The sequence below is a fragment of the Coregonus clupeaformis genome, chromosome 24, assembly GCF_020615455.1.
Source record: "Coregonus clupeaformis isolate EN_2021a chromosome 24, ASM2061545v1, whole genome shotgun sequence".
Classification (NCBI taxonomy): domain Eukaryota; kingdom Metazoa; phylum Chordata; class Actinopteri; order Salmoniformes; family Salmonidae; genus Coregonus; species Coregonus clupeaformis.
In genome coordinates, this window is record NC_059215.1 from 41,079,988 (window position 1) to 41,090,390 (window position 10,403).

Here is a 10,403-nt window from a genome sequence, read left to right on the forward strand (position 1 = left end):
ATCCACCATCGAACTCGCTGGCTGCACACAACTGAGAGGGAAATGGGTCCACTTAGAAACAAGAATACTTGTAAATAAACACGTCGTTAATTTAACTTATCTTTCAGAGTACTAAACTTTACCGCCGCTACTTTACCGCGATGTCTGGAACTTGTCACCACTAAAAGCGTCCCAACACCACATAGAATGTACAGATAGTTCCTATCACATAAATACAAGCAAAATCAATATTCAAAATACAAGTTGTACAAATAATAATGATATTATGTAAAACCTATTAATAATGACATGAATAACATTAATAATGACATGAATAACATTTATGGCAGTTAAACTCCCCACCAAATCACATCCTTTGGGATTTCACCTCACAAAATAACCATAACATTCATTCTGCTTCAAGCAGTAAAACTGTCTTGTATACAGGCCTGTCAAGATAGACTGGCTTTGTAGTGCGTTTTCCCTGGTTATCTAAGGTTGAGTCACTAATTAACAGTTTTACCTTTCTGACTCTTCCATCAGTGCTAGGGTACACCTGTGCTACTCTTGCTAATCTCCATTGATTTCGTGGAGAGCAGTCCTCTTGTAGGATGACAATGTCATTAACCTTCGTATTTCTCTTATCCTTTTGCCATATTTGTCTTTGCTGCAGATTAAGGAGGTACTCCTTCTTCCACCGTGTCCAGAATTCGTTTGCCAAGAACTGTACCTGTCGCCATCTCTTGCGGAGGTAGAGATCCTGACTCACAAACTGACCAGGAGGGGGAGTTGTTATCTTTGACTTCATCATGAGGATATGGTTGGGAGTGAGAGGTTCAAGACTTGTTGGATCATTTAAGTGCTCTGTTGTCAGAGGTCTGCTATTTACGATAGCCATCACTTCATACAGGAAGGTTCTAAGTGATGCACTGTCAAGTCTTTTAGCAGATTGGTCAAGGATCGCTGTTAGAACGCTTCTGATGGTCCTAATTTGTCTCTCCCATACACCTCCCATGTGACTTGATGCTGGGAAGTTCATAACAAACTCACATCCATGTTCCTTTACCTGTTCATGATCCAGGTCCTTCATTGCATTCATGAACTCTCCTTTAGCGCCAACAAAGTTGGTGCCTTGATCACATCTCAACTGTCTTACATTTCCACGTATTGCAATGAATGCACGCAGTGCATTGATGAAAGCATCTGTAGTGAGATCATCAAGCATTTCAATATGTATGGCTCTAGAACACATACAAGTGAAAAAGAAGACCATATCTTTTCAGTTCCTTTCTCGCTTCTTTCACATAGAATGGTCCGAAGCAATCTATACCACAATATGTGAATGGAGGGGTCATTTCCAGTCTCTCGTCTGGCAAGTCTGCCATCTTTGGTTCCTGTGTGTTCCTTCTATACTTTCTGCATGTTGTGCATTTGTAGATGTGCGAGGCAACTGCGCTGCTGCAACCTGTAACCCATATACCATTGGATCGCAATTCATTGACAGTTATTCCTCTTCCTTGATGATGCACCTTTTCATGGTAGTGCTTGATGAGTAAAGAAGACACATGACTTGCCTTAGGTACAATGGCAGGATGCTTTACATGTGGATGAAGGGCAGATCTTGTCAAACGTCCTCCAACCCTGAGCACACCGTACTCATCGACAAAGGGACTTAGTTTGTGTAGCTTGTTTGTTTTGTCTTTGGGTTTTACTTCCTTGCATTGCTTTATACCTTTGATTTCAGTGCTGAATACTTCCGTTTGAACCAATTTGATGATGAAAAGCTCTGCTTCCTGTCTTTCCTCAACACTTGTGGCTTCATTTGTTTTAAGTTTGAGACCCTTGATTTGCTTAGCATGGCGCTTAAGACGAGCAATAGCTTTGACGGCTCTTTTCCAGTCAGAAAACCTTGTCAGGCGGTCTAACAATGTCCTGTCCTCTTTTGCTTTTGTGTTGAGCACCTGGGCCTTTCGAAGTTCTGGATCATTGTCAATGACCTCACTTACTTTGACGTCTTCTATGGGTAGCTCTCTTTTCCACAGAAAATCTGGCCCATTAAACCAAGTTGAAGCTACAAGCTGATCTGCCTTTAGGCCTCTTGAAGCATGATCCGCAGGATTATCTTCAGAACGTACAAATCGCCATTGCTTTGAATCTGTAGTGGACTTGATTCTTTGGATTCTGTTAGCCACAAAGACATGGAATCGTCTTGCATCATTGTTTATATGTCCAAGGACAACCTTTGAGTCTGTCCAAAAATGTTCTTGAAGACCATCTATTTCGAGCTCCTTTCTGAGCACAACACTTGTCCTTGCTGCTACCACTGCTGCAGATAACTCAAGGCGTGGTATTGTGGTCACTTTGGTGGGGGCAACACGTGCTTTCCCCATGACTAACGAACAATGGACATCCCCATTGGTGTTGATTGTTCTGAGATAAGTACACTCCCCATAGCCTGTGACGCTGGCATCTGAGAAGTGGTGAAGCTCGTACTGTTTGACATCTATGAAGTTTGCTGGAATATAGCACCTTCTGATCCTTACATTAGACAAGTTTTGTAGATCTTGTAGCCAAGATTCCCACTGTGTCTTGAGCTCCTCTGAGAGTGGTTCATCCCAACCGGCCTTGTCTCGACACAGTTGTTGCAATATCTGCTTTCCTAGGAGAATGAATGGGGCTACGAACCCCAATGGGTCGTAGATGGAAGCTACTGTTGATAGCACTCCTCTTCTGGTCAACGGGTGTTCCTTGACTGTAACTCTGAGCTGAAAGTCATCAGAGGACACGCACCATTGCACTCCGAGAGCTCTTTCCATGAGTGGCTCTCCCAAAGCCATATCAAGGTTTTTGACACTTTCAGCGCACTCTTCCTTTGGTATTGATTTCAATACATGCTTGCTGTTGGAGACGAACTTATGTAGTCTTAGCTTGCCTGTGCTGCAAAGACCTCTTGCTTCCTTGATGAGTTGAATTGCCTCAGCATCAGACGTTACACTCACCAGTCCATCGTCAACATAAAAATTCCTTTGGATGAATTTAACAGCGTTTTGGTTAAATTGATCCTGACCTTTAGCGGCTAGATGTTTGAGACCAAAATTGGCACAGCCGGGTGAGGAGGCTGCCCCAAACAGATGGACTTTCATCCGGAAAGTTGATGGCGGAGACATCAGGTCACCATTCTCCCACCATAAGAACCTCAGGTAGTCTTGGTCTTCCGGTCTTACATGGAACTGATGGAACATTCACTCCACATCACACATAATAGCAATTGGGCCCTTGCGAAACCTGCAGAGAACTCCCACCAAGGTATTTGTGAGCTCTGGCCCAGTAAGAAGGTGGTCATTCAATGACGTGTCTTGGAATCTTGCTGAGCAATCGAAGACGACGCGTATCTTCCCAGGCTTTTGAGGGTGGTATACCCCGTGGTGGGGAATATACCAGGCTGGATGATTGTTGAGTTCCTTTTCGGGAACCTTCTCAGCATCACCACGAGCAATGATATCTTTCATGAAGTTCATGTAGTCTGAGCAGTATTTCTGGTCTCTCTTGAGCCTTCGTTCCAAGCCTCTTAGACGCTGAACAGAACATGACTTATTATTGGGTAGATTTGGTCTGTCTTGTTTGAAAGGTAAGGGCATTTCATAATGACCATCTTGTTTGTGTTTGATTTCATCTCTCAGCTTAGTCAAGAAGTGGAGATCTTCCTGAGAGACGGTTGCATCTTCTTCAACTCTTTCACTGAAATCAGATTCTAGTACCTTAATTACTTCATTTGGACTGATCATCTCCTTGATCTGAGTCTTGCAAACATAGTGAACTTCACCTTTGAGCTTGATTGTTGGTTTGGGTTCAGGTGTCACTTTCCTTACAATGATGCGGTGACTTACTCCAATTGCATCACTGTAGTGCTCTTGTGGGTCACCATAACTCACTATGCTCCAACCTAGATCAGTTCTCTGAGCAAAGGGTTCGTTTTCTTCTCCACATACGACTTCTCTGGGCATTAGCGCTTGTGGGCAATTGTATCCGATTAGCAGACCAATTTCACATTCCTTTGGCGGTGCAATGTGTTCTGCAAGATGCTCCAAATGAGGCCATGCTTTAGCGGTCTCTGAAGTTGGAATGTGTGTCCGATTGGCAGGGATAAATTCACGAGTGTACGTTGTTGGCACTGTGATCTTCTTAGAGGAGAATAGACCTCTTATTTGTAGGTATTTGAGTCTTTTACAGGGTATAATTGTCACGATCGTCGTAATGAACAGACCAAGGCGCAGCGTGATGAACGAACATGTTTAACTTTATTATCTTTAGTGATAATAGAACACAATCAACAAAACAAGAACCGACTCATGAAGTCCACGGTAACAATGACCGAACACGGAACAAGAACCCACAAACACAAAGGGAAAATAGACAGTATAAATATGGCTCCCAATCAGAGACAACCAACGACAGCTGACACTCGTTGCCTCTGATTGGGAGTCACTCTAGCCAACATAGAAATAAACACAACAGAATTACCAACATAGAAATAAACACATAGAATGAACACACCCTGGCTCAACATATAGAGTCCCAGAGCCAGGGTGTGACAGTACCCTCCCCTAAAGGCGCAGACTGCGACCGCGCCTCAACTTGAACAAAACAGGGAGGGCTGGGCGGGCATACCTCCTCGGCGGCGGTTCTGGCTCCGGCCTTGACCACCACCCTCCAATAAACCCCCCCATAGCGCCCCTGGTCCAGTCTGGCCCCGCCGGCTGGAGCTGAACTGGACTTAGCAGGAGCGGTTAGCTTCAGCTCCATAGTGGAGCAGTTGACCGGTACCTTACCAGGCACCGGTGACCCAGGCACGGGTTGTGCTGGACTGACGACGCGCACCCCTGGCTTGGTGCGTGGAGGAGGAACGGGCCTTACCAGGCTGACGACGCGCATCCCTGGCTTGGTGCGTGGAGGAGGAACGGGCCTTACCAGGCTGACGACTCGCACCCCTGGCTTAGTGCGTGGAGGAGGAACGGGCCTTACCAGGCTGACGACTCGCACCCCTGGCTTGGTGCGTGGAGGAGGGACGGGCCTTACCAGGCTGACGACTCGCACCCCTGGCTTGGTGCGTGGAGGAGGGACGGGCCTTACCAGGCTGACGACTCGCACCCCTGGCTTGGTGCGTGGAGGAGGAACGGGCCTTACCAGGCTGACGTCTCGCACCCCTGGCTTAGTGCGAGTGGCAGGAACAGGCCGGGCCGGGCTGGCGACGCGCACCGTAGACTTGGTGCGAGTGGCAGGAACAGGCCGGGCCGGGCTGGCGACGCGCACCGTATACTTGGTGCGAGTAGCAGGAACAGGCCGGGCCGGGCTGGCGACGCGCACCGTATACTTGGTGCGAGTGGCAGGAACAGGCCGGGCCGGGCTGGCGACGCGCACCGTATACTTGGTGCGAGTGGCAGGAACAGGCCGGGCCGGGCTGGCGACGCGCACCGTATACTTGGTGCGAGTGGCAGGAACAGGCCGGGCCGGGCTGGCGACGCGCACCGTATACTTGGTGCGAGTGGCAGGAACAGGCCGGGCCGGGCTGGCGACGCGCACCGTAGACTTGGTGCGAGTGGCAGGAACAGGCCGGGCCGGGCTGGCGACGCGCACCGTATACTTGGTGCGTAGAGCAGGGACAGGTCGGACTGGGCTGGCGACGCACACCGTAGGCTTGGTGCGTAGAGCAGGGACAGGCCGGGCTGGGCTGGCAACGCACACCGTAGGCTTGGTGCGTGGAGCAGGGACAGGCCGGACTGGGCTGGCGACGCACACCGTAGGCTTGGTGCGTGGAGCAGGGACAGGCCGAACCGGGCTGGCGACGCACACACCGTAGGCTTGGTGCGTGGAGCAGGGACAGGCCGAACCGGGCTGTGGAGACGGATAGGAGACCTGGAGTGAAGAGCGGCCACAACCCGTCCTGGCTGAATGCCTACCCTCACACACTCTGTGTGAGGCATCCGCACAGGACGTACAGGGCGGTGTATCTGTAACCTGGTGGCCTTCTGAATCCGCCCCTTTTCTGCCTCCGTCAGCCCCGTCGTCCATGCCGTGTGCCCCCCCCTAAACATTTTCTGGGGTTGCCTCTCGACCGTCCGACGACGACCCTGATCACGCCGTTGCTCCTCTCTCCGTCGCCTCTCCACTGTCTCACTCCATGGCCGGCGATCCATCCCGGCCAGGATTTCCTCCCAAGTCCAGGACCCTTTACCGTCCAATATCTCCTCCCATGTCCAGGCTGCCTGCTCCTCTCTACGGCGCGCCTCCACCGTCTCTTCTCCCGGCGCTTCCTCCCATGTCCAGCCCAAGAGCTGCCCCTGGACACGCTGCTTGGTCGTTGCATGGTGGGTTCTTCTGTCACGATCGTCGTAATGAACAGACCAAGGCGCAGCGTGATGAACGAACATGTTTAACTTTATTATCTTTAGTGATAATAGAACACAATCAACAAAACAAGAACCGACTCGTGAAGTCCACGGTAACAATGACCGAACACGGAACAAGAACCCACAAACACAAAGGGAAAATAGACAGTATAAATATGGCTCCCAATCAGAGACAACCAACGACAGCTGACACTCGTTGCCTCTGATTGGGAGTCACTCTAGCCAACATAGAAATAAACACAACAGAATTACCAACATAGAAATAAACACATAGAATGAACACACCCTGGCTCAACATATAGAGTCCCAGAGCCAGGGTGTGACAACAATTGTCCCTTTTGACGACATTGTAGATAGTTTCAGCTTCACTTGTTCCGTGTTCGTATCTAGAATGTTTGCTACTTCCTCAAGAATGAAGGAAGAATCACTTTGTGAATCTAGCAGAGCATAGACAAGAACTTCCTTACTTGAATCACTTTGCGTTGACACATAGACAGGTACTATCGCTGAAGTCTGTGTAGTATTGCCATCTTGCACAACTCTGTTGGATGTGGTTTCCTTGATAACCTCTTGTGTTGACAGTAGCTTTCTTTCCTTGCCATAACTTATGTCTTTAGATGTTTCCCCTTTTGGTTCTTGTTTTGAGCGATCTTCGTGTAGGCATGTGGGATGACGTTTTGAGCAGGTGTCACAGACCATCCGGCTACTGCAGCTCTTGGATTGATGGCCAGGACTTAAACATCCGAAGCACAGTCTTTCATTCTGAATGAACTTGACTCGTTCGGCGACTGTCCTTTCAATGAATTTGAAGCACTTGTGTAAACTGTGTCCTAATTTCTTACATAACACACATGTGACTATGTTTCTCTCAATTATGTTAGTTGTGAAGATCTTGGCACCTACAGTTTGGTTCTTGATCTTTGCTTTATCAGGTTCACTTTGTCGTAATGCGTTGTAGGATGTTATAGGGTTGCACGCAATACTAGCTTCCATCGACAGGAATGTCACAAAATAGTTAAAGCTTGGGAACCTTCTGTGTTCCAGTTGGTATTGTGTGGCCCTTCGGTTCCATCTGCTACTTAACCAGTCGGGTAGTTTGGCAGCTAGTTTTTGATTCTCAATATCATCATTAAGAACCTTTAGACTCTCATTGTGAGCAATAGCGAATTCACAACTACGTAGAAAGTCTAAAAATTTTCTTAAGTCTGCACTCTCCTTAGGAGCTAGTTTTGGCCAAGCATGTAATTTGTCTCGGAAGGCCTTGGCAATCACAAACGGCTCACCATAACGTTCCTTGAGCAGGTCCCATGCTGCATGATATGAATCTTCTGAATCGATCAGAAAATAACCTTCTACTGCTTCTTTAGCTGCTCCTCCCACATATTTCTGAAGGAAGAAGATTTTCTCTGCAGCTGGAATATTTTTTCTCTCAATCAGTGTCTAAAAGGAAGACTTCCAATGGTTAAACTTGAGTGGATCCCCACTAAAAATTGTAGGCTCTGGAATGGGAATCCTATTTGCTGATATAGCCTCAGCCAGGACTTTCACAAGCTCTCTTGTGTCGTTTTGAAGCACACTTCTTGGAGCCACATCCCTTAGTGGTTGTGGGTGCTGATACACAGGATTCACCTGATCAATTGGTTGCTCAAATGTAGGCAGCTCAGACTTATGTGGAGTAAGCCTTTGGTCTGGATACAACTCATTTTCGTCATAGACTTGAAGCCTTGCTCTGGCCGCGTTCAGTCTTTTTATCTCCTCTAAACGGCCAAGCTCTCTTTTTAAGTCTTCTACAGATCTTTTCCTTGCAGCATTCTCTTCTTGCTGTTTCTTTAAGAGCAAAGCTTCTTGTCTCTCCTTTTCTATCTTACGTTCAGTCTCTTCTCTTTCGCCTTGAAGACGACGAGTTACTGCAGCTACTTCTTGCTCTGCAACTATCTTCTTGTCCTCAACTTCATGTCTTTGGAGTTTCTCTTGGTGGCACTCTTGCTCAGCCATAATCTTCAACACAGCCTTTGTGGCTGCATACTCAGCAGCGGCTTCTTGTCGTTTAACTGAGGATACATTAGAGCGAATGGAAGTGGCCTTAGAAGACTTAAAGTCTGGAGATGACACACTGGAAATCGTAGATGCGAATACGGAGCTTGCATCCGGCCAAATCAGTTCCTCCTTTGTTCCTTGAATTTGAGATTGCGCGTTGTGTACAACAATCTTGGTGACTGATATACATTTATCCAACTTGCGGCGCATCTCGTGAGCTGGGCTGTCAATCCTGCGATATTCTTCATAAACATTATTCAGTTCAGATAACTCTCTTTGAATAGTGCTGCTGTGTTCGTGTAGGATGTTACTTGGATCTTGTTTTGTAACTGATTTCTTAGCCACCTTAGTTAAAACTTTCCAGCGTTCATAAATGCTGTCAAAGCGAATTAGTAGTTCTTTTGTTTTTTCTTTCTGAAATTCTTTTCCCTTTTCCGTTAATGTACGGGCTCTTCCACTTCGTCGAGGCTCTTCAGACTGTACTGCTTCTTGTACAACGCTAGACTCATCTGTCTGCTCTGTCTCTTCTACTGGCTCTACGAGTGATCCTTTACACTGACTCTCTTTACTTCTATGTGACATATTAACTTATTTGAAAGTAACCTGTACACAAGACAGTTGTCTTAAATAAACAGTAGAGTTTACAACAAACATTTTACAAAAAGAAATACTCAAGAGAATAGAATATGCCAAGTTAAGTTATTGTCTTTGAAATTAACCCTTCAGAATAAAGGCAGGCATTATTAAGATTTTGAAATGTTGCAGAATCACTCAAAATAACAGCTTTCTTAAATGCACAAACATAAATCCTCTTCTTAAGTAAATCAATGACTTATATTCAATGAAATAAAGAATTATCAATATCGCTAAATCACTTACATTAATGTCTCTTAATATCTTGTTACACACTGTTATGTTACTTGGCTACACACAGCCCTTTGAAGTCCTTTATATTTTCCAATCCTTGTGTCACCTTTTCAGAACACAAACTTAAGTGTCTGACTTACGGACGTCTTCATGAAAAAAAACGGATGAACTTGTGTGAGTCCTTTAACACTGAACAGTGGCTTATCTGTGAGTCCGTCTTGACGAGCCGTCTTGCAGAGCAGGTCAGGAAACGATCACGCAGACTCGAGTTCGACTATCACTCCCTCCAGGAAATACACGACGCCGCTGTTCTGGTTACTGATGGATTTATTCTTCTACTAAATTCTCCACCGTCATCAATCCACCATCGAACTCGCTGGCTGCACACAACTGAGAGGGAAATGGGTCCACTTAGAAACAAGAATACTTGTAAATAAACACGTCGTTAATTTAACTTATCTTTCAGAGTACTAAACTTTACCGCCGCTACTTTACCGCGATGTCTGGAACTTGTCACCACTAAAAGCGTCCCAACACCACATAGAATGTACAGATAGTTCCTATCACATAAATACAAGCAAAATCAATATTCAAAATACAAGTTGTACAAATAATAATGATATTATGTAAAACCTATTAATAATGACATGAATAACATTAATAATGACATGAATAACATTTATGGCAGTTAAAACAGCACACAAGCATATTGACTAGTGACAATTATTCCTGTCAGTGGCAGGTAGGGTAGCGGTTAAGAGCATTGGGCCAGTAACTGAAAGGTCACTGGTTTGAATCCTAGAACTGACTAAGTGAAAAATCTGTTGATGTGCCCTTGAGCAAGGCAACTTAAACCTAATTACTCTGCCAACCTAATTACTCTGCAAAATTAGTAAAATGCTTTACAATAAGCCTATGTATGGTGTTGTCAAGACAATCAATTTAGGTTGGTGGAATTTTGCCACATCCCTTTTGATTTAGTTTAATAACTAAAGCAAAGTGTTAAAAAGTGGGGCAAAGTGCTGTTTTTTTTCTTCTTCCGATTTGCCTAATGATTTGTCAACTCGCGCACAATTTCTCTGTCCTTCATATCCGGAGTGCTACTGCAGACAC

General features: G+C 46.0%; 1 protein-coding gene across 1 annotated transcript; it reads right to left on the bottom strand.

Annotated features, from left to right (window-relative positions):
* Positions 1-343: 343 nt before the first annotated feature.
* On the bottom strand, positions 344-3,221 carry LOC123481806. The gene is made up of 2 exons (XM_045206891.1): positions 1,719-3,221; positions 344-564 (listed from the first exon to the last, which is right to left on the bottom strand). Exons 1-2 carry the CDS (start codon positions 3,219-3,221, stop codon positions 550-552), a joined length of 1,518 nt encoding a protein of 505 aa, XP_045062826.1. The 3' UTR covers positions 344-549.
* Between the last annotated feature and the right edge of the window lie 7,182 nt (positions 3,222-10,403).

Coding starts and splice junctions, on each gene's coding strand:
- LOC123481806 (XM_045206891.1), bottom strand. CDS start 3,221: ATGTTCCATCAGTTCCATGTAAGACCGGAAGACCAAGACTACCTGAGG.